Source organism: Harpia harpyja, chromosome 10 (assembly GCF_026419915.1).
Source record: "Harpia harpyja isolate bHarHar1 chromosome 10, bHarHar1 primary haplotype, whole genome shotgun sequence".
Classification (NCBI taxonomy): Eukaryota; Metazoa; Chordata; class Aves; order Accipitriformes; family Accipitridae; genus Harpia; species Harpia harpyja.
In genome coordinates, this window is record NC_068949.1 from 27,124,838 (window position 1) to 27,149,346 (window position 24,509).

The window sequence follows — 24,509 nt, forward strand, 5'->3', positions numbered from 1 at the left end:
AAAAGAAACAAAACAGGGAGAGAGGGTTACAGCCAACAATATGGTACTATATCCGTCCCAAGCAAAGATGGCATGGATCTTCCCATCATCCCCATATTAATGCTCTCAACAATATTTATCAAACAATTTATTAAGAATTCTGAGGTGAAAAGTTTATTCATAGGAATGTTCCTGTGATGAGGCTTTAATAACTCACAGTTCCTGGGTGGGAGGAAATACACACCACATTAGATTTTCCTTGTCCAAGTTCACTGCTGAGGTTCTTGGTGGCCATGGCTGCTTTAGACACCCAGTAGCTAGCTACACCATCCACCTAAAACTGAAAACAAAATATCAGTTAAAAACATTTGGCATGTGTAACACATCCTCAAGCAGCACTGTGGCATAATTTGCAGGGTATAGCTACATTTGTTATACCTGAAATCAAGCCTCATGTTTATTTGTAACAGCAACAGCTATCTGATTAAAACAATAATAAAACTTTAGCATCTGAGTCACTTATCTTGGATAATTAATTTGCCAAGAGCATGAGTCACACAGTTAGAAATGAGTTAGAGAATGACTAATTTCTAACTTTATGCTAATATTATCCTCAAAATAAAAGGATTCCTCCTTACCTCTAAATTGTTCCATGCTTTTGTTCTTTTCACAATGCCAAAATCTGCTTTATATAGAATATTTGGATTTATTGTTGGAATAATTACCTTCTTTTTATAATGCCCTTCAGCCAGAAAGATCTTATGGTGCTTTATAAATGTGTGTGTATTCTTCAGTGCACCCACATACATGATGAAACGTGGTAGTATGACAGTACTTGGCAACACTACACAAAAGCACCTGACTGTAACTGCAGTCAGATCCTATAATCTGTTGAAACAGCAAAGGGAAATTCAGGTGCACAAAACTGAATTACCAACAATGGAATTTCGCCGTTTACATCTCTGTTTTTGCAAAATGGAGTGTATTCTGACTACAGAGGGTCAGATCAGCCAGTGCTTGGTAACACTCATCATTTCAGTGGAAACCTTTCTGTTTCTTCAGATTTCAGCTGTGAGCAAATTTTCAGTAGGGTAATCTGGCCTGTTCCAAAACTCTGCTTATCCTTGGCTGCAGCATGTTGTGACAACATCAGGCAGGGCAACATCAAACTGAGAACTACATGTGGAATTACGTTTGGAAATACTCTAACTCTGCAAGTCTGGATATGCCCAAAGACTGCAATCCAGCCAGCCACCTGCCTATTTGACTCCTTGCTGAAAAATTGCCAAAGATGCGACTTCACAAGCAATTTAGCCAATCTAGGACCGCCTAACAGAAGAGAAGCAGCACTGCCCTTTTGTCCCACCAGCATTTCTGTCTGCTCTTCTGCTGTCCCAGCACCTGTTTGGTCACATAGATCTACTTGCTGATTTGGCTGAAAATAACGGTATAAGAATGTGTTTAAAAAATTAGCTGCTCATTAATCCACCCTTTGAGAAGCAGCTGAGACTTCATGAGTTTTCATCACCTTTCATCTGCTGGTCCACTTTCAGGGAAGAAGACTGTGTTTCTCCTCAAGGACTACAAAGAGCACTGTAGTGCGATTGCATGGCACAAATACAGGCTCTTCTTTTCTGGAGTATGACTTCATTCTATGCAGGGCAGACGTCTAGTGTGTATTAAGCTCCCTGCCTTCTGTTTTTCCTACAAGATGGGCAATGCCCAGCCTGAAATACTAATAAAATATAAGCAAAAAGAAAAAAAAAAGGAAAAAAGAAACATGAAAAAAAGAAATAAAAGAAAAAAAAAGATGAGTTCAGACCAAAACAGGAAATACCCTGGGCCATTTGCTATTGTCAAAAAGCCATTATTTTCAAGTCCTTTAAAGATAAGTCACGGGTTAAGAAATTTGTTTTCTAAATGTTCATTCCTTGCCCTTTTATCATGCTGTAGGATAACTGTGTCACCCAATACTAGACATTAATTTTGATATCTAAACTAAGAGGCTAGTGAAGAAAGCAAGGTTCCTCCAGAGGGCGATTCGGGTTACGGTTATATTCCTTAGCTGTACCATGTGGCATAACTGCACTTCTAGAACAAGAATTTAACTTGGGCCTGAAACTGTTCTGAGCATTTCTCGCCACTGGCTCTACAGGAAGCCCAAGTTAAAACATCTGAAGGTCAGTGGCGTGACTATCCCACTCCAATTGCACCTTCACACGAGTTCAAGGAGAAGCCCTGAGTGCCCAAAGCCATGATGACATTCTGAGGAACGGTACATAATGTCAGAGAATGGCACTAGTCTCTGAGGTCAAAAGAGACAGTTGACACTTGCCAAGAATAAAAGAAGCTCTGTCTTGGGTGTCAGAGCCAGAAAGATGAGTAATACTACACTGAAATACTGTAATGGCTACACTGTAGCACATCCTGCTCCTTGGATTTAGTCCATGTTACACATCTTTTTGAGGGACCTTGTATTTTTGAGACACAGAAGTGTCCAGTCTTCTGGCTTCTACACAGAATGTGTGTATATATATGTACACACACACCCCTTTAGCGGAAATCTCAGTTTCTTCAGCTATCAGCTATATATCTGGCATGTATTTAGATATATCTTGGTCATTTCCCTATTTCAGAATTGCATTACTCTAGATATGTACTGACTTCATGTTCCAATTTATTTATCTTGTTAAGTTTCTAGTAAGATGACAGAACAACAGTTGAGAATGTAACGATCAACAGAATGTCTTTGGTAAGACTTTCTGGGGCTGTTCTGAGAGCTCTGGGAGCATTAGACAGCTATTTACAGCCTGTATTTTATGTAACACTACAAAAGAAGAAACAGTATTCTCAAAAAAGTAATCCTAAGGATTAAAGCTTGAATTTCTTACACCGTGAAGAATTTCCCTAAGCAGCCTGGAACTGAAATAAAACTTCTGAAACCTCAATTGATATAAAACTCAAACATATGTTTCATTTTAGGAAAGTCAGTCCTGAGATTTTTACCTTTAAATTATGGTTACCCACGTTGGTATTTATACAGCTCTGTGGATGATTGAAAAAGAATCAACAACACATGGAGAGAAATAAAGTTTTACTAATAAGATCTGAAATTCATCCCCAGCCCTTAATCTGGAGGTTACAAGCTAACACACTGTCTCCAAAGAAAATAATTAACATCATGTATGGCAAAAAGTGGCAACAGGCCTAGTCCCAGACTTGGAGCTAAAAAGACATTATGCAAGTATTTGCAGAACTTAGGCACAGGTTTAGAAATTTAAAAAAAAAAGAAAAAAGAGGACGCATTTCAGGGAACCAAACAAAATTTAGATACACAGTTCAAATACCCTTCATGAAATATAAGCAGCATATATAAAAAACATTTTCTGAAGTATCCAGTGTTCCTGGACTGTATCTGTCCTTCTGTATTAACAATACTGCTCCATTTTTATGTCCAAAGGATGTAAGGACTTGAAATCCATAGGAAAACTAAGATGCAAGATTGTTGCTATGTGAAAACAGTAGCAAAACTCATACTGACTTCTCTAAGTACAGCATTCAATTTATTATTCCAGCTGTAGACCCATTTCTACCAGTATGTCCTGAGACATCAGTATAATGTTGACTAGGAGGGAAGAATATTACACACCTCATCAATACCAACTGTCAGTCTTCCTGCTTGTGGATTCTCTGTCAAGGTTTCCAATTATGTGATTACCAGTAGCTCAGAAGTGCCTGGTTTACATGACTCAGCATGATCACAACCCAGAGTGAGACAGCGTACTGGGTCTGGTTGGGATGGACTTTTAATTTTCTGGGGCAAATAACAAATGCCTCAGAAACTATATTTAGCAACCAGTTCTATAGAAAAGCCATGTATGCAGACTTGTTCTTAAAAATAACACAGCACACAATGTAAGAGTAGTTATCTTTTCTTGTATAAATAAACTTTCACAAAAAACCTTTTGACAGTACATTTTTTAAACAATAGTTTTACTATTCGCAACATGTATCTTAAACACCTGATAACTAATTACACTATTTGCCACATGACTATGACTATGTCAGACAAAACAGCTGACATTTATAGGACAAATACTTATGTCACAATGTGAAAACAGTTCTTACCATTTTCTCCAACGGAGGCCGCTTTTGCTGTTATATTGACTAATACGATATTGTGGTGGTTGGCCTGATCAGCCGACTCACATCTAAATGCTTCAGCCCCTTTCAGCAATAAAGAAGAAAAGTACTTAGCCATCACTAGCGGCCTTATAGCATCTGTTGCCAGCATTACAGAAATACCCAAGAAAAGGCAGAGGAAAAAAAAAGTAATTTTTTTTTTTCTCTCCAGTTAGTAAAGCTTCAGTTTCCTTTGGTAGTAAACTATATATAAATATATATATATACACACACATATACACAAAATACTTCTCAATTATTATTCATCTTGATAGCCTATTAAATATTACTACAAATGGGGCAGTTCAAATAAGTAGAGTATATCATAGAAACATTTATGAAACATATTTTATCATAATTTATGCTGTGATGATGTTAAAAAGCCCTTGTGAGGTTAAAAATCCCACTATATTAGGAAAACATCAGTACAATTGCCCTAATGGAAGGCCCTAATGATCCTGCCTCGAAAAGCCTCCTGTTCATAACAAAAGATTTAAATACGGATGGGTAGGTGGAGAAAATATACAGCACACTAATACTGAAAAAAATTAACTGCATTACTAATTCCTCAGAATATTCAAGACATTCACTTGCTTTAGTCACTAGAACCAGTATAGAACACTACCACTACAAGGCACTTCGTTACAAGTGCTTATTAAAGAGCTGTTCAAATTAAAAGAACCTGAGAATCTAAGTACATTCATACACTTGGTAAGCATAATGATCCAAGACACACATTATGTCTTCAGGTATGTTTTAAGCCTGTTGATGAGAGGTGGAAGGTTCTGATTTCAAAATGCTAGATCTGACCTTCAAAATGGTGATTATTTATGTTATCATATTACAGACAATAATAGATTTTGAAATTTTTGGTTCAATTACAAGATTGAAAGGTTGGTTACAGCTGAAATGATCTCTTTAGCACATCAGAGAATTATGCAATAATTCAAAAGAATGACAGAAGGAATAACCAGAGGGTTAAGGGAGAAGCAGGAAGAAACAACGATAGCTTTTTTGTCTCAGTTGCACTCTTTCCAAAGACTAAGTCTCGAGTTATGCAAACTGAGCAAAATACATCTCAGTAAATATATTTCAAATCTTCTCCTATGTAAGACAATATAGCTTCTGCTTAAGGAGTAATACTATGCTTGCCATGCACAGGTTTTCAAATGAAGTTACAAAGATTTAAAAATGATATGCTGAGCACATGTAGTACATTTTCATTCCACAAAACACTGGCATGGCACCAGGTGGCCTCACTGCATTTATGAGAAGCTCACACACAGCAGTACCTAAACAAGCCTTCTTAACACAACCATGTCTCCAGCTGTGAGCTCCCTGTCTCTTCTCTTCTCAATGAGTGACATTTTAAATAACCACGACCACAGAACACAGGCAACCCCAACACCTTACTAGCTGGAGCAGCCAGCCCTGGCCCTGCAAAGTGGCCAGAGAGTCCAGCACTAGGGCTTGCCTCCAGATGCCCATCAGCGATCCCCTCCTTCCTCCCCAGGCTCTTGGCTGGCTATCTCACCCTGGCATGTGCTCCGCAAGCTCCCTCTGTGCCCTTGGGTCTACGATTCATTTTCCGGACTGTATTTTACGCTCCCAGAGCACCTCAAGGGAGCGGCCTCACGACCATCCATCCACAAGCTCTTTCCAGTGACGGTTTCCTCTCACCCCGCCCGAAATCCCGCAATTACTCAGTTAACTAAATTAGCCGCGAAACAGCCGCAGCATTTGCAGGCCGGGGACTGGCAGAAAGCCCCTGCCCGCCCCCCCCCCCCCCCCCCCGGGAAAAGGGCCCCGACGCCCCGGCCAGCCGCCCTTCGCCGCTCGCCTCGCTGCGGCGGCTGAAGACACCCGGCGGGCCGCCGCCCCCCGCCCCTGCAGAGCCGGGCCCTGCCCGCTGCCGGCCGGAGACGCCCAGCCCCGCTGCGACCTCCCGGGCCCCCACGCTGTCACCTGACCCCCGGGACGAAGCCTCCCGAGCCGGGGAGCGGCCGCGCCCGGCTCCCCCGGCAGCTCCCGGGCCGGGCGTCTTCCGCCGGCGGTCGGCCCGAGAGCCCGGCGGGGTCGGGGCGGCGGAGGGCGGGCTGCGGCCTCGCTCCCCGCTGAGGCGGGTTCCGCCAGCGCTGCGGGGCGAGCGGGGCCGGTAGGGCCTTTGCGGCGGGGCCGAGGCGCTAACTCTGGACGTTACTGCGAGCCTCACGCTCTGGGCCGTGTCACCTTGTCTCCCGTAATTAATCTGACGCATGTTCGTGTCTGTCTGAAGGAAGAAACGCCGTGCTAGTCAACTTACACAGGATGGCAAACCTGAACGTTTGTTTGCTTGCAGGTGACCGCCTCCGTGCCGCTGGGTTCAAGAGAAAGCTTGAACGTAGGCACACTAAAGCACAAAAATCACACTGACAAACCCAAGCCGTTTTTCTCTTAAATTTGTGCCTTTAAAGCTAGTCTTGAGCAGGAAACAAGCAAATAGGTAAAGAATCAAAAGTCAGCCATAGAAAAATGATACCGAACGAACTGGGAAATGTGAGACTGAAGAAGCAACTCATTGCTTAAAAGAGATGATAAAGGAAAACCTCTCTATATTACTGAACCAAAATAAGCAAACGAACAGCCTGCAAAGTCATGAGTTCATAAAATCAGCTGTATATGCATTAGAAATAATGTCACCTGAAGGCAACTGATGGGAGTGGGACAGTGAGGGTACCACTACACAGGTTCAAATTAAAGTAAGTGTGAAATACATCCACAGGATGGTGCAAACAACAAGATAAATGACAAGCACTGCCCTGAAAGATAGGGGTGAAAAGGGGCTGACATGGCAGACTACCAAGAAGATAACGCAGCACACCATCTTTCTCCAAGATACCTGTGTGACAAGGAATGGGAGCTTTCTTGCCAGTCAGCTCCAAACAAACCCTGCAGAAGAAGGACTTTGCCTCCAGCCAAGACTGGAAGGTAGTGCTGTCGGGGCATGGGGAAGCACAGCAGAACCAAGAGTGCTGAGGGGAAACTGAAGTACTTTGTTAATTCCCTAGGGAAGGTGAGTTGAGTACAAAGAAGTTGAAGCCAGTCCTGGTTTGGCTGCTGCTCAGATGTGCTGAAGGAAGCTGGGCCAAGTCCCAGCAGTGTTGACTGTGTCTCTAATTACTTCTGACAGCAATGTAAAAGCCAGCTGAGATATGCTGTCTCATAGGGCATCATCTCATCACTCCCATGAGTAGACTATCCACAACTTTTGAGTCCTGTCCCAACTATAAGGACCATGAGTTTCTAAGGGTAATCGTCAGAGCTGTAACAAGTCATTTACAAAAAATCTTTTCCCCTTGGGGAGTGGCAACCTTGCTCCACAAGTTATAGAGCATTTGAGTAGCAACATAATCAAATTTCAGGGGCTAATGAGTTAACAGTTTTGGCAGCAGATATTTTTGTTGCAACTGGCTGTCCTTGCACAGACCACTTTAAGGAGAATATACTGGTGGAAAGCCATAAAGGTTATTTACACAGAAGGAGTTTCATCATCTACCACTCCAAAACAGGCTGGGTTGGTTATGCTGATCTAATGTTTTCTTTATCATGGTTTATGTGAGGCTAGGAAGACATGTTAGATTGTGTTTTGGTTTGCTCTTATAGAATGTTGACGGTAGTCCTTTGAGATACCAGTTTAAATTATGCAGCATGTGCAGTATTATAAAAACAATTTCAGAAATGTAATATTCAAACAAAACCAAAATATTGCTTGTACCATGAACTTTGTTATGCCCCAACTTAGCAAGAACAATTTTCTGCAGGAAATAGCCTCCAACCTTCTCAAGAATATACCTTGCAAAATATTCTGAGAAGATCTTCAGTTTTCCTTTCCAACAAGTGGAAGAGAACAACTTTCAGGTTTGCTCCCAGGAGCTAATTTTTCCCTCTCTTTGAGAGCCATTCTCAGTCCCCTCCTGGTATGAAAAAGGTGGTTTGGCATTAGGTTAGTTCAGTAGTTTGAATTCATGGTTCTGTTCAGGATAGAAACTAAGGTACTTTTTTAAAAGTTAGCCTAAGTCTCGAAGAATGTCTACAAGAGCTTTTCAATTTTGTTTGGCAAACAATTTCAAATTCAAAGTTGCATCATTTTCTGCCATTAAACTGAAATCAAGTACACATCTTTTACTGATATGACATAGCCTCTGTTTAAAGAAAGATTGGATTTAATCTTAAAGACAACCTCATCAGAACAGCTGATACATGATCTGCGCAGAATTTTTCTTTTACAGAATTGCTTGCACTAGCTGGCATTCTTTTCTTCAAATGAAAGACAAACATTTGGGTTTGGTAGTTACCGACTACTTTCAAGTTACTTTTATTTCCATTTAAAATAGGCAGATGTTCCCTATTAAAGTTCAAAGAATTCCTGTCTGAGTCTAAAGAGAAACTTATGGTGATTTTTGTTACCAAAACCTGTACATTTCCCTACCCTGGCATTCTAGAAAAGGATGACCTGTTTGGCGTTATGACACTGTTTTGAAAATAAAGCCAAAGAATTTCGCTCCTTGCAGATTAAGAAATTAAGCACCTGTCATGCAAACCTGGTACCAAAAAATAATTTTCACCTGGGGCAGGTTTTAAACAAAGATACCTTACTAAGTGTTTTCCACAGCTGCCACTGTCAGTATTGTAACCCAGGGTGAGGAACAAGCACAGCCTGAACTTAAACCCGGAGTTTCCCAATTCTGCTGATCCCTGTTTGGATATAGGGCATCTGCAGCTTGAGGAGGTCACCTGGCCTCTTCCCTTTCACTACCTGCAAACAGCGATTATCCTGTCCATACACAGATCGCAAAGCCTCAGCTTGCCTCTCAGCCTGCAGAACGCCTGTGGAAATAGCATCACTGTAATCATCCGGAGTATCGACAAGCTTGAACTTACATATATCCTCCTGCCAGACCGGCAGAGCCCGGGCACTGCAGACGGCGAGGCGGGCAGGCGAGGGCAGGCCGCGGGGCAGCCCGGCGAGGCCAGGGCGCCTTCCCGTGGCAGTCAAGCTCCTGCTGCCGCTGAGGGGACAGGCCCTGACGGCTCTGGGTGCGTGCGATTCAGAAGTCTCAGTAAAGACCCCCTCGTAGCCCACCCCCATCGCACAGCCCTGCCGCCGCCTGAGAGGAAACCTCCCCCCGCCCCGCCAGCCAGGCAGCTCGGCCGGGCCCCGCCCCCTTCCACCGCCCCATCAAGACTACACTTCCCGTCGAGCCTTTCGCCGCAGCAACGGCCGCCCTCCCAGAAGGCCGCGCGGCGCTGCCGCGCACTCCCATTGGTCGGATTCGAAAAGAAGCCGCGGCCGTGCCGGTGGCGCTGTACCGGTGAGCGGCGGCGGTTCTCCGGCCGGTGAGCGGAGCGGAGAGGAGAGCGGGGCTGCCTTCACCTGGCGGGGGTCGGCGGCTGGGCCGGGCCCGCCCCGCCCGGCGTGGCGTAGGCTCTCGGGTAAGCCCGTGCGGGTTGCGGGGCTGTCGCTTGAACAGGGCAGGAGGCGGCTGCGGGCTGAGGGGTCGCGGAGATGGGAAGCAGCGTGGGCGGCCTTCGTGGCGGGCGGTGCTGGGGTCTCTTCCCTGCGCTTCTCCCTGCTGCGAGCGTGGTTACCAGCCTTACGGTGCGCGAAAACTTTTCGGTGCTGCTGTGGGGCGCGCAAGCCGCGGGTAGCGTCCGGCCCAGGGCCGTGGTGCTGCCGGAGCCAGGCGGCAGCGTCCCGCAAGAGCGGGAAAACAGTGCAACGCCTTGAAGTGAAAGATTGATGTTTGCAGGGGGGAAACTTTCCTTTTAATGGTTCTTAAGGGCTGATGCTTCATGATTGATATAAACTGCCAGGCTTATCGCGCGGTTTGAGCCGTTTCTACCCTTCCTTGTGCTGCCTGACTGTGCACGGCCTATGCGCGCAGCCTGTGACCACAGTTCGCTGTGTGTGCCGCTCTCTATCCCCTTCGCTTGGGGTGTCTGCAGCTCTAAACTATTGTCACGGTAAGCAGTTACAATAACGTATCCCAGTATACAAATACCTTTTAGTGGCTACAGCCAGGAAACATACCTGTTTACACCAGAATATCTAAGGTAATTACAGTGCTGTGTGACACCACGTGGAGACAGAGGGATAGTCCGCATCTTGGGTTTTGCATGCTGTTAGTGGCTGAACCTTTCTGGTCTGGGTGCTGGGCTCGTCCAAACAATTTTAGTGCCAGCTTTGCACACATAGCTTGATGTTTGTCTTTTGCCTCTTCTGTAAAAAGGCACAGAATGAGAGCATAATCTTGACAAATCACACTTTAAAATCAGCTTATATTTAAAGCAACTAAAATGTCAGTTATCTAAAAATTATGTTTCCTGTCAAGGCCTGATAAGGGTTTTGCAGTGTGACTTTGTGTAGCTGATGAATAAGACTTCTAGATTGTGACAGCACAGGTGTGTTTCTTTCCTGTAGTAGCTTATTCACAGGTCAGTGTTTGTTCAAGCTGTGATAATATTTCGTGCCAAGTTTTTCTGGTTTTCATGCAGTTACCTGACAAAAACTGTCGATTAGAAAAAACAAAGTAAACATTGCTGCTTACTTTATGTATAGCATTTGCAGCTTGGTGACGTTTGTCTAGATTCATGAAGTCCTGTATCTGCCTTTTACAGGCTAGATAGGAAGACTGAGCTGTTAAGTGTTTTGGCCCTGTCATGTCAGACATGGTTTTTAGCAAGGTTGTGATATACATGTAAGGCTTTTCCCTGGTAAACAGTTGCTGTTCGTTGAAAGAAGAACAGCTGTTCTTGTTTCATCATGATGCGAACCCCTCTGCAGACCTTCTCCCCAGCTATCAGAAACTTGCTATGTAAATTATGAATAGGGTGAAGAAAGCTTTCTCATTAAAGAAATTGCAGCTATCAATCTCAGATTGACTTGTCTTCTAAGGCACTTCAGAAGCTCTACTTTATGTGATCAGAGAGCAAAAAATAGTTTTATTTTATGTTGCAGGATGGAACCGACTTTGGATAATGAGAAACTTTTCAGACCATCCTATATTGCTAGTGTCGAGCCGCCTCAAAGAACAGGACCAGTAAATGTGGACGATATTAAAGCAGATCTCTCTGCTGAATTTTCTTTGGTTTCTTCAAGCTCGGACACAAGCCAGGTAAGAAAGTAATATTTGTATTGTTTGGTATTTATTTTTTTAACAAGCTTAGTCTTTTCATCCATAAGAATAATCAGAATTCTACAGATAAGATGAGAAGCATCTTTAGGATGTTTTTAATTTGGAGGAGATACATAGAATTGGACTAATTTGTGTGGCACTGCATTGATACCTTATTGGGTGCATCAGTCTTCTGTGAATGAGGCTAATTGCCTGTTCAGAGCAGCTTAATCATTGAATATTTTTATGGGTTTCATTCTTGATCTCTAGTTGGCCTGAATGTAGTGCATGTATGTGTTGCGAGACTATTAACTCTAAGTTATCACAGCAAACTTCTGCAGGGGCCTAAGCACTTGTAAAAGCTGATGTAATAAATTACTTTTGCTTCTCATGTCATCAAATAAGTCTGTTCAAAATAGCCTGATGAAAAGAAAACTGCCTTAACATGCTAGTTATCAAACACAGAATCTAGTCAAATTTCTAACTTCCTTAATTTGTTGGTGTTGTTTTTTTTTAAATTTAAGAGGAGCAGTTTGGAGTCTAAGGGACACATACAAGTTTGCCTGCGTATTAGGCCATTGACATCGTTGGAAAGAGAAAATGAATTGCAGGTGTGACATTTATTTACTTAAAAAATACCTTAAACGTATGTGTAATTTTTTTTTTTTCCTGTAAGCTGAGCTCTCTATACTCTTTTCATGCCTGTGTTGCTTGTGCTTCTTTTAATAGGACTGTATTTTACTTGAAGATTCAACAAGCATCATACTGAAGCCCCCCAAAAACTCTTTGAGTCGGCTAAGTGAAAAAACTGCTGGACAGATGATACAGAAGTTCACTTTTTCACGAGTAAATGAATTGTCTTTAAAAGTCTTTAATTTATTTCTGGAAAAAGTTGTTTAACTTATGTTATTTAATACCAAGCAAACTAGATTTTTAAACTGTCAATAGCCTTTATAAACATAGGGAATTTAAAAGATTCTTTAAAAGTCTCTAATGATTGCTTAAACAAAATGAAGATGTTTCTTGGTAATGCTCAGGTGTTTGGACCTGAAACAACTCAAGAAGAATTCTTTGAAGGTACCATGAAGCAACCAGTGCAAGACTTCTTAGATGGATATAATCGTCTTATTTTTACATATGGCGTTACAAATGCTGGGAAAACCTACACATTCCAAGGTATAAGTAGAAATGTATTCTCCTTGAATGAACTTCCTTTTTTTTTTTTTTTTTAAAGTGAGGATTACTTCTAGCAGAAATATTATAACATTTTCCTTTATTTAAACTGTAGGCCCTATACATTTGCTTCTCTTGAATATTAATAAATAGCCTTTGAAAGTCTCCTTCCATAACAAATACCACTAAACTACCAACAGACAGAGTCACTGCCAGAGTTTACATAAACACATAGTGATACTGCTTTGTAAAGTTCAACCAAGTGTGTGTGACTTGTCTTTTTTCCTGCAAGTATCTAGAGGGACCCCCCCTCAGGGAGGAGGGGGAGTTAGGAAAATATGTCTTCTATATATCAGGATGTGAAAAGTGTGTAAGTCACTCTACACCAGACTAGCATTTTGTTACTTTTCATTATTATAAAAGTCATAGGCATCTTATATGGACTGTCTTAAAATAAGAAATAATATTTGAGTCTGTTTCAATTATTATAGGTAGAGAATAAATGTTTTGAAACATGTTTGATTACTTCCAAGTATTTCTGTCTTGTCTCAAGTTTCTGAGCTTAATAATATCCTGGGAGACCTTGTCTTCTGATGCACTATTCTGTACTGTTAAAGCTCAATATACTTTCTGGTCAGAAGATGTCATTCTTTAATTATTTTTAAAGCATTTTAACAAATAAGGTGATTTGATTCACACAGAAACAATTTCTCCTATAATGAAATGGCAGTTCTAGGTGCTATACTGCTGATTTTATACACAGAAGTAGTAGGACAATGAGTTTTGTGCCATGTGAAATTGATCTTTATTGAAGTGACGTTGTCTTCTAAGTGATCTTCTGTTAAGTGGATTATAGCTAAAGACTACTGCCAGTACTTTCAGTTATCATTAATCTGGGGCAATAATGGAATGCTCTTCCTTGTCATAATAGTTAATAGGTAAATAACAAAACCCAAATTTCCTAAAGCATACAGCCCCTCATGCTTGACTAGTTTGGGGTGTATTGTGTGGTGTGGTTTTCTGAGAATTTTTCATTCATATCTTCTCAGACTCTGGAGACTTTTTCATGGTATTATATTTTTAGCACTTAACTATCGACTTGTGATAAGAATTGGCAGGGCAGAATGTTGCTGCTGGGTGCCATGATTTCCTCTTCTGTTATTCCCAGTGTTGTCAGTATAGCCTTTCCACTTTGGCATTACATGGGAGACTGTATTCAGTCAATGACGAAGGACTTAAGTGAGGATGAAGCAGTTTTTTAGGACTGTTTGTTGTTCGCCAGCAACTGTGAACTTTGTTCATGTTAAGTTGAATTACAAGTGGCATTATAATAAACAAAAAATAATTAGAGAAAAGAGGAGACGAGGATAAAGAAATGTAATGCAACACTACTTTAACTTAATATGTTATTTGGTTACTAGCTTGGTGTTTGAGTGCCAACCAGATTTTACACAGGTTCTGACTTGGGCTTTTATCAGTTATAGCACTAGTTGTGTTGCCTAACTGTCTCAAGAGTAGGAGAAATTATCAGTCTGGAAGATGATCCTGTCAGTCTGATACAGGACAGTAGTTTCTCTTCCTCTCTCCCCTTCTTTTCTCTGATTTAGAAATCAAAGTCAAGTGAAGCCTTTTTTTAAACTTGCATCTGGATTCAGAAAGATCAAGTGTGCACTGAGGTTTTTATTTGACTGTTTTGCCTTTTAGGTGCAAAAGTAGTGTGCTCTGAGAAAAGGGTGTGGACAGGGGAAGGAGTAAGCCTTCACAAGTCTTCTAGAACTTTTTTTGTAGGGTATGTGAAATTAGTACAGGACTGCAGCTGAGAGATCAGTTATCAGTTGTACTTCAGGATTACTTCCTTGAGAGAGAGTGTGAAGGCAGCCTATGAAATGCGATTGAAAAACCACAAATCTCTATTAAATGTCTGTTGGTTGTGGTTTGTTTGTTTGTTTTCTTAAGGCTAAGCTTATGCGGAATACTCCAGCAGTTTTTCTTTTATCTTATGCCCCTTACTGTCTAAGCAGTAGAGCATGAGCTGTTGCTGAAAGCCAAATGCCTTTCAAAACACTCTTAAGACATTTCTGTTACCTTGAAAATACAAAAAACCTACTGCCTCGTGCTGTAAGTGGCCTCCACATTCCTCATGTATGCCTTGAGATTAGAATTGTTTATCTTTCTGTCTTCATGTATCTGTATACCTTGTTTACAGTAATAATTAGGATCTTTCTTTTGGATGTTGCTTTCAGGGACAGAAGATGATGTTGGTGTTCTGCCAAGGACTATGGATATGTTGTTTAAAAGTATTCAAGGAAAGCTATACACAGCAATGGATCTCAAACCCCATCGGTGTAGAGATTATATAAAGCTGACTAAAGACCAAGTGAAAGAAGAAACCGCTATTAAAAATTCAATACTTCGCCTAACAAAAGAGGTAGAGGAGCACTTCTTTCTATACTGATGAGTACACACATCTTTAGATAGTCTCTTCCTATTGAAAAATGAACAGGGTAACATTGAGCTATCTGTATTTAAGCATGGATGTGTCCATTTGCTGTCAGCAAATTCAGGTTAGCAGTAAAGTGAGCAATAGAGTTGATGAACCCTGTTCTGCTGTGGATTTCTGTCTTGTGGCTGAATACTTGATAGGATGTAAACTCTAAGCTTTTTTTTCTATAGCTTGGACACCTGATAACTTATCCTCTGGGGTTACTTGTGCTTAATAAGGAATGAATGCAAGTAGTCTCTCCATCTGTGGGGATGCTGGTAGGTCTGCTCCTTTAAATGATTTACTGTCTTTGAGGGTACTGGAAAGAAACTAATGATTTCGAGGTTGTTCCTCTCTTCCAGTTTGGCAAATATCCTCAAAGGAAGCAAAACGTTTTTTGAAACAGCAGAGCTATAAAGCCAGTGGACTTCTAAAGACTTGAATTAAAATGGGCTTCTGCTGGACTTTATTCTTAAACTGATTGCTATTGGGCAGTCCAGAAACACACTTCAGTTTTATGAGTTGCCTGGAATTCTGAAGCTGTTTAGTCCAGTTACAGTTATAGGGAATTTGTATTTTGTATAAGCATACCTTTTTCTTGGTGTTTCTAATTTTGAAATGAATGGAATAATATAAAAAAACCTGAGCATATGTTAGAAATTGGAACTAGAGAGGGATTATTGTGCTTTTTTTATTTTTAATGAAAAGAATTAAGCATTTCCCCAGTGGTATGCTAGATTATAATGAGGTGTTCTGGCTGTTGTGGGACAGAATATATCTATTACCTTGATTTTTATCTCTTATTTAGTTAACTGGACTTCTCCAGTGTGGAAGGCAGGTGGCAGCAAAATTCTTCAAGACTTCACTTCAAAAGCACAGGCATATGTTAAATCTAGCACTAGTGGTCTTTAAGGACTTCAGAAAAACCTGTCACGTATGTGTGTTTGAGTACACATATGTCCCCTCCAGTTTCTAAAACTGGTTGTAAGAACAATACTTTAGCTTATAAATTTGGTGGCAAAGTTTGCACCTACTTCAACAGAGACAGGTTTGGGTGTGTGTTTTATATGTGTAAAGCTTAAACCTTAAAGTTTTGATTACATAAATATTAAACTATTTCAGGGATCACTTCATGAAATCCCAGTGTTATATGAAGTATACTCTTGCCAAAACACTAAAAAAACCCTGACCCAAACCACACTCATTTTCTAATCCATGTTTCTTTTAAGCATACTGTTTTTTGTAGATGAGTTGTACTTCTTTGCAGTCCTGTACCTAAAAAAAAAACAACCAACCAAAACTAAGACTGGGAACGGAGTGTATGTGTATGAACCTCATAAGCTATAGCTGTAGGGACTTGTTTTACCCCTTTTTTTTTTTTTCCTAAGAGCTCAGCAGAAGAAAATTTTCCTTCTCTTTCTAAAACCTAGACTTTATTTCAACTGTGAAAGGTTTCTACAGCCTGTATCATGAAGCAGGAAGTTGGTCACTTAATTTAAGTGAATGAGTATTCTACATACACATCTGTTTCTGAGGGTTGACCTAGTAAGCCTTAAGGAATCCTGAATTAGCAGAATTCCAATAATAAAAAATTTCAGTACTCTCTAGATTCACCAGGTTGAGAGCAATGTGTAAACTACAACTGGATTCCTGCAAATCATCCTGTTAAATCACCCTGTTTCTGTTTGGGCTCCCACCCCTCTATTTTTCTGTGGCTAGTTTTCTTCTGGTTCAGCAAGCTGAAATGCTATATACTGTGATAGGGCCTGATGTAAGAGAAGTGTCAGGAATGAGTATTAATGCAAGAATCAACCCTTTCAATAGGAGTGTACAGGTGCATTGAACTAGGCATGATGTGTAGCCAGGATCTTTGTATTGGCATATTGCAACTACACTGTATCCCTATCTAGTAGGACAGTAGAGCTGTTACAAAAGTAACTGGTGATGTACTGTCAATGATATATCTTAATATCTCTGTTCTCTTTTGTAGGTAGACCATCAAAATAGCAGTAATAACAAAGCACCAGTTGATTCTAAGGGTATGTTTTATATTAAAGAATTGTAACTAAAGCTGGCAAAGAAGCTTTCTTAAAGTCAATAACTGAATTCTGGCCTATGTTAATAACAAAATGACTACTTGGCATTTTTATATGCATGTGAATTAGATAGTGAGCAAGTTATCTGGGCAGAAAACAAGGATAAAATGGCTAGAAGAATACCTGAACAGGCATTAAATGAGATGAAACTATAGCAAGGAAAATTAGTACTACTTATGCTATGGGCCCTGGTGGTATCCTGACAGGCTTTTAGAGTACCTGTATGTAATTAGATAAACCTAATTCTAGCATTTAAAAACTACCTAAATACTAGGTTTGCTTTAAAAAGTCTGAGTGAAGTATACTTGACAGTTTAATTCTGTCTTCTGAAGATATTGAAGAGACTCAAATAATTCTAGCCAAGCTGGATGTGTTTGGTAGAATTTGCAAGTGGAAAAGGAGGTGGTAGAGTAGGTGTTTCTTGCAGATATGTAGGGTAAACATGTGACTTCCAGATACTTAAGGGTGGGAAACTTCAATGGATTTTTGCCTGCAGTAGGTATTTTTTAGAAGGCTTCTGTAATATCAATTTTCACTTATTAATTTTTTAAATGAGATTCACTTTACTAGGCCTATATTGACTTGTAATATTTTGTACTTGGCAGATTTGGAAGAACTCTTAAAAGACTTGGAACAATCTAGCACAACTGTGAAAAATTACATCAAGTTTTCTGTTTGGGTTTCATTTTTCGAGATTTACAATGAATGTTTTTATGATCTACTGATTCCTATGTCAAATGAAAAGAAGAGAAAAACACTACGCCTTGCTCAAGACATCAAGGGATGTTCTTACGTAAAAGGTGATTAGAATACATTGCAAATTGCTAAACATGTAACTTGAAAAGTTAGCCTTCCTGTAATAATGTCTCTTTCTAGATTAGAAAACTCCTAACTGCATTCACTGTGGCACTAGAAATGTCTACCTTGAGTATGAAAGGCAAGAATCTACATAAATAGTAGTATCTGTACCTTTAATAGCGTTTTCTCTTTATTCTTGACTGTAACTCTTAAAAGCCTGTATGCACTTCACTGCCCTGAAATTTCTTTGAAATGGAAGAAATATTGAAAACAATTCGCAAATTTGTAGGTGGCTTGGTCTTTTTTTTTCCACTTTCTTAAAAAAGCCTCCAAAAATTCTTAACTATAGTTATAACTGGCTCAACAGTTCTCTTCTTTGCTTTGGTTTTTTTTGTATTTTCTGTAGAGAAACAGTCTGACTACAAATTACGTTTTACAGTACTCCAGTTTAATCAAACCTGTGATGTAATTTGTTTTGGGTTGGGGGTGGTGCGGAGTTAACAGAACTCAAAATAGCAGTAGAGTGTTTGTTTCTGGCCATGGAAAAAAATAGGGTTTGAAACCTGTTTGATTTGTTACGGGTTCTTTGGACAATCAAGACACCAATTCTAGATTAAAGGCTTTTTTGTAGGTGTTTTGCCTGCTAATTTTATCTTTCATATGCCAAACTATAGATTCAAAAAGCTGAATTGGACAATAAACCCAACGTCTTCATTCTTCAAAGACTAGAAAATGTGTGAAGTGGGAAATAGTTTGCTTTGAGCTATGCTTCAGCATAATCTTTTTTTATAAAGCTTGGAAGTATAATTGTGTGGAAGTGTTCCTGATGTTATTGAGGAAAACCAGTTAATGATTTTTCTTGTTTTTCTTGGTCACAGGTGGTATTTTTCCTAGTACAATTTTGGTGACATCTAGTTTAAGAGGTCATAATGTTCATATTATAAGTTCTGTTAGTAGGGTTGTTGGTATTTACTCTAGCACATATCAAGATGACATACAGTCATGATTTTGCAGACAAAATTCTTCACTGATATCAAAGATATCTTTCAGTTGATAGCCCTGAAAGGTGTCCATTCCCCCCCTGCTCCAAATCATGGGCTAGAACAGAGAGGCTGTCCAGGTAGAATTCTGCCTTGATGAATATGAACATGGGGCTTTCATATTCATATTAGACCCTACCTTTTGGCTTTTCAGTGCTCAGGCTAAGGTTGCTCACTTAATACGGATGGAACCTATTTTAGTGTGCTAATAGGATGAAATGATGTGATATACTTGTCCTTCCTTTCCCATGGAAAGAGGAATCTTGATATTATTTGTCATGTAATTTCTGTCTGAAGCAGGCTTAGTAAAATGTTTGTGTGTTTCAAGTAAATGTATTATTCTTGGTGTGTGTACATTATCCCCTAATCCCTTTCTTTTTGATAATGATATTTACAAGATTATCATGTTTGTTCTTCCTAAAGATCTGCAGTGGGTTCAGATTTCTGATTCTAAAGAAGCTTTTGGACTTCTAAAACTGGGGTTGAAACACCAAAGTATTGCAAGCACGAAACTAAATACTTGCTCCAGCAGAAGGTGAGAAACATTTTGAATAACATTCGGCATAGGATGGTGTGTGGGAGGATGGAGAAACTAAAATATGGCTTGTGGCTTTTAGGTGGGGTAGAGTCTTTAACAAGGTCTAGATATCTAGGTTTCAGTTTTGGTGTCCTTTAGCAGTATGTGACCCAATGCTTTAAGCCAAAAGGATTCAATCCTTCAATAAGATGAACATGTACAAAAGCTAACAGTGTTTTAACAAATACTCTCCTTCAAGTAAAAGCACTTAGCTTTATTCCATCTAAATGTCTGAGGAAAAAAGCAAAATAAGTGCTACATAAAGGTATATTTAAAAGTTTGTGTTTGATAGAGTATATGCTTAGATATGTTGACAGATTTAACAGTGTTTTGAACAGATGTTGTGGAGGCTAAAAATATTTTGAAGGTATTGGTCTACTTTACCACTCACTGATTTAAACTTCTCCTTTTAGTCACAGCATATTCACAGTTAAGATACTAAAAATTGAAGATTCAGGAGTACCACGAGTGACCCGAGTCAATGAGTAAGTGCAGAGCAGACTCCCCCTCTTCTGTTCTGATGTTGTCATCAATTATTTTCCATGTCGGTGTACCTGGTACTGCGCTGTACATCCAGTGCTCCCTGGCAGAGCCTCATGTATGTGTGGTGGTTTTCCCGCTTCCTACACTCACAAGAGTACTTGGCCCTCTACTTCAAGCCGTCGTGTTGCAGTGCTGTTCTATATCTTGTCCCCTCTGTTCAGCACAAGGTTCTGCTACCCTGCTATGCTCCTGAACGCATGTAAGTCCTCAGAAGGAAAAGGACAGGGGGGGAAAATAGGAAGTGTGTTGGGAAAAGATTTGGCAGGAAGTAGTGTGAAATTTGATTGGGGAAGCAACATTGAAAAGGATGGAAGAGTTCATGCAGATGAAGATCAGGAAATTCTTCCTCTAAGAGAATTGATCATATTTAAAAGTGAATAATTTGTGCATGTTCTAAGGCAAATAAAGTGAATTTGCCTTATCTGCTTTCAGATTGTCAATGTGTGATCTTGCTGGTTCAGAAAGATGTACCAAGACGCGCAATGAAGGTGATAGATTGAAAGAGAGTGGAAATATAAACACCTCTCTCCTGATTCTAGGCAAGTGTATTAACGCACTCAAGAACTGTCAACAGTCAAAGTAAGTCCTTCTATGAATTGCAAACTGGTTGTGGTTTTTAGGTATTGTCTACAATGTTTATAAGATATACAATGCTAACACTAAGGTTTTGGCAGAAGAGATGTATGGACTTGCAAAGTCTATACTGTAAAGTCTTGTTGATATACCAAAGTTATCTTAAACTTGCCTTGTTTTGCTCTTTAACTAAATCATTCGAATTCTACCATCCTTTAAACATGCAATCATAGATTTTAGCAATTTAACTTTCTTCTGAGCTTGGCTTATCAAACAAACTTTGGAATAAGTTTAAAACTCCCTTTTCACTATTGTCATAGTAAGAGTCAAATTTTCAGTATTTTATTATTCCTTTGTGAACTAACTCCATTTTCTACATACTTCTAGTGTAACTTTTTTCAGCAGCAGGATATTGCTATGCTCTCATAACTGTGCACTCTTTGACAAAATTTGTCTTTTTTTTCTAAATCTTGACATAACTTTAATACTCTCCTCCTGATCTAGCTAACCACATGCAGACAAAAGAAAGCCTTCCCACTATTTATGCCCTAGCTGGATGTAGCTGTCCAGGAACTGCTTTTTCCTCAGGTTGTTATTTGAAGATCTATTTCTGTGTCCCAGAAGATAAACAAACTCTCAATCTGCTGATTGATATGCCCAGATGTGCTTTGCCAAATTCACTTACCCCACAACACTGTTTCTGACAGCCTATTCAAAGTCTATCACACCTTAAGGTGAAAAAGTTTTGCTAGTGTGTGTTCCTGATTAACCCTACGTTTTGTGCGTTTATGGTCTTTCTTATCATTCCTATCTGGAGAGAACAGGAAGATCTGTTAAAACTAGCAGCTGCTTAGAGAGCTGTTAATGTATTCAGAATGTCGTCTTCTGATCCTAATAACTTGGAATTTTAACAATATAGAAGAAATGTTCTGAAGCATGATCTCTTAAAGTGTTGATAGATGCCCCTTGCAAGTTGAATAGGAAGCAGTAGCTCTCAAAATTCTTGTTTATCAGTCCTGCAGCAAAGCTACTTATGAGCCGTATGTGTATTCTGGCAGGAGTGTCACTATCTTGCTGAGTTCTGTAGCACTATTCATGTAACTGAATAGCTGTCATGTGTCCAAAATGCAAGCAACCTATTCAGCAGCAAGTGTGTGTTTAGTCAAGTTTTAGGAATTCTCATAAAATTTCCTATAAGCATCAAAAACTACATCACCAGCTGTTAAATTCAAGGGCACAACTTCTGATTTAGGAAATGCCAAACTGCTGGGGGATTACAGAAGAAGTTCTGAAAAGTATCTTCATCTGTTTGGTGTATACTCATTTGCTTGCCTAGGCACTTGCTATTGTCCATTCTCAGAGGCAGGATACCGAGTGAGAAAGATCTCTGGTAATGTTGGATACTGCATGCCTAGGATGACACATGTCCTTTTCATGAATGTGGAAAGGAGAATAGAAAGATGGGGTATAGTTTGATGTAGCATGAGGCTGTGTGACCTACCATAGGCTAAATGATGAACATACTTTTTGTTTAAGTGCTCCCATTGATTGTATTGCTATAGCCTATCTGAGATAATGGCTGAAGCAGCAGTCACAACAGCTATGCAGTCTCTTCACAAACAGCTGTATCTAGTCTAAAACAATTTTAATTGATTTAAAGACTGCTGCTTTTAAAAATATTTTTAAGTCTTCAGGCTGGATAGCTCTTACCCTGACTGGGAATTATTAAACTTCTTGTCATCTGTTCTTTTGTCTTTAAAGGTTGCAGCAGCACATACCCTTTCGGGAAAGTAAGTTAACTCATTTCCTTCAAGGATTCTTCAGTGGAAAGGGGAAGGTATACATGATAGTAAACATAAGCCAATGTGCCTCAGTATATGATGAAACACTTAATGTGCTAAAGTTCTCGGCCATTGCACAAAAAGTAAGTGTGTTGTAGTTTATCTTGTTGATCAGTACTTATGATTTGCATTTAAAGAGCAGGTTCTCTCACTTCTAAGAATATGAGTTTAGTTACTGGATTTTTCTGTCTCATATTGCAATCATATTTTCTAATTACTCCTAGTCAGGCTTTTTTTTCTTGGTAAAGCTTTTAGAAAGGCTTTGTGGGGTCACTTTTTTTTTTCTCTGGAGTGTGGGGATGGGAGCATCTCCTACTGAAAATCCATAATTCCTATAAAATGTCCAGCCTAACAAGACACTTGCTATATTTGGAAGAAATTCCTGAGATCTAGGTAAATTTGTCTTCTGCACACATAACATGCTGTCACCTAGGAGCAATTCTGGCTGCCCCGTGTATTACTGCTATCTTAATTTGGAATATTGCTCACCTGAAATACCAATAAAATAGGTTGAGCACCAAAGAGTTTAAAAGGTCATCTTTATGTCCATAGAGGCTTCAGTGGGAAGGTGGAGGTTAAGCAGAATGAGTAGAAGTAAGTGCAGTGATATAACCCTGGCAAAGTTGGAAGACTAAAGTATCAGGGATCAGTGCTGCAGCCTTAATGGAAGCTGTGGAAAACTTCTGTTGACAGTTAGATATGTTCAAAGGACAATAGATCCAGGCCTTTGGAATGTCGGCTCATCTAAGCAGGTTAAGTACAACATTAGAAGGAGCAGACTGTAAGGTTGATACAGTTGTTGAAGAAATAGAATTTGTAGGATGATATTTGTCTAATGCAACTAGAAACTCAAAGTATAGGAAACACAGAAATCTGAGGTGGCAACCCTCTTGTAGGTTGTCTGGCTAGTGAAACTTGGAGTTCCTGGGATCAAAAGAAGGGTTAGACTATAAAGTGACTCCTTTGTACTCTAGCTGGAAACTGGTCTAAGTAGTGACTCTGAACAGAGGGTAGGCTGGGAGAGTACTGTGCTCAGGACACCTATAGGAAAGTGCAACAGGGATCTCTTGGAAGCGCCAGTAGAAGTTTTAAAAAACACTGAATTTTTTCTTTTTTTTCTGGGTAGGTTTTAGTTATGGACACATCTATTCTTCCCCAAGATCAGTCATTTGGCCAGAAATCAGTAAGAGAATCATCAGTAGTTAGTGACACTAAAATGCCAATCCCAAGGAAAAGAGCTACTATCTTATGGGACAGGAGCTTAGAAGATGTGGTTGAACATGATGATGAGATGGAGGAACAACATAATATGTCAAGAGAAGAAGCAGTGCAGAAACATGAAGAAAATAAAGTTCTTATTGGAAAAGAAGACTATAAGGTATGTGCCAGGGCTACTTTAAGAATTAGTGTAGCATGGAGTCTTGAAGCAAGGTATTCTTCTCCTGGTTTTCCCCATATCTCACCTGTTGTTTGTTTTGTTGTTTTTTTTCTGATCACCCTTATTCTACCTAAATCCAGTGTTAAGAACTAAAAGTGGGATTACTCATGACTTAGTGCGTATTGTGGGAAAACTATGAAATGTGTCTAAATACAGACTAAGCAGTAAAAATTGCAGATTTGGCTTTCTCACCTTTTGGTAATCTACAGTCAATGCACAGCAAGTATTACCGTGTCTCTAGCAATACAGAAGGCTATTCCTTTGTATTCTATGCACAAGAAGACTCTGGAAGCCATTCTTTAAGAAACAGCAATTTTAGTCACTTCTAGGGAAGATGAGGAGGGAACAGAGGACTAGAGACTGTTTTGTGGAGATTTCATTAATATTGCCCCAAAAATGAGCATCTGGAAAACAAGAGCCAAATCCTGTGGAGCTTAAGCCTGTTGTTTAAGACAACTTCAAGAATTCTTGTAAGAAACTTAATGTTCTTTGCAAATGCCTGCTCTGTGGCAACTTATAAATTGCTGGTCTAGTATCAAACAGATATTTCAATCTACTCATGAATCTTCCTGTTTATGAATAAGCTAATAAAAGAACTGGAATAACTTTTGCCAGCTGGAAGAGCAAACTGTT

At 39.9% G+C, this 24,509-nt stretch overlaps 2 protein-coding genes across 8 annotated transcripts in view; one reads left to right on the forward strand and one right to left on the reverse strand.

Moving 5' to 3' along the window:
• Positions 1-4,287, reverse strand: part of PANK1 (pantothenate kinase 1) — a 43,666-nt gene extending 39,379 nt beyond the window's left edge. The window contains exons 1-4 of one of the 7 annotated variants that reach the window (XM_052798759.1): positions 4,108-4,287; positions 1,508-1,706; positions 705-867; positions 224-319 (exon numbers count right to left, since the gene is read on the reverse strand). The gene's annotated coding sequence lies outside the window, so the exon portion shown is untranslated. Of the gene's footprint in view, positions 1-223; positions 320-704; positions 868-1,507; positions 1,715-2,985; positions 3,238-4,107 lie in introns of those variants that run through there. The other 6 variants (XM_052798758.1, XM_052798756.1, XM_052798761.1 and 3 more) reach the window with 6 other exon arrangements.
• Positions 4,288-9,493: 5,206 nt separating this feature from the next.
• KIF20B (kinesin family member 20B) overlaps positions 9,494-24,509 on the forward strand; it is a 43,605-nt gene continuing 28,589 nt past the window's right edge. The window contains exons 1-13 of the mRNA XM_052799842.1: positions 9,494-9,633; positions 11,159-11,315; positions 11,840-11,926; positions 12,045-12,161; positions 12,353-12,491; positions 14,732-14,916; positions 16,961-17,009; positions 17,672-17,866; positions 19,328-19,439; positions 19,895-19,966; positions 20,457-20,603; positions 22,359-22,521; positions 23,565-23,816. Of these exons, the coding sequence (XP_052655802.1) occupies positions 11,160-11,315; positions 11,840-11,926; positions 12,045-12,161; positions 12,353-12,491; positions 14,732-14,916; positions 16,961-17,009; positions 17,672-17,866; positions 19,328-19,439; positions 19,895-19,966; positions 20,457-20,603; positions 22,359-22,521; positions 23,565-23,816 (1,674 nt within the window). The 5' untranslated portion in view covers positions 9,494-9,633; position 11,159. The remainder of the gene's footprint in view (positions 9,634-11,158; positions 11,316-11,839; positions 11,927-12,044; positions 12,162-12,352; positions 12,492-14,731; positions 14,917-16,960; positions 17,010-17,671; positions 17,867-19,327; positions 19,440-19,894; positions 19,967-20,456; positions 20,604-22,358; positions 22,522-23,564; positions 23,817-24,509) is intronic.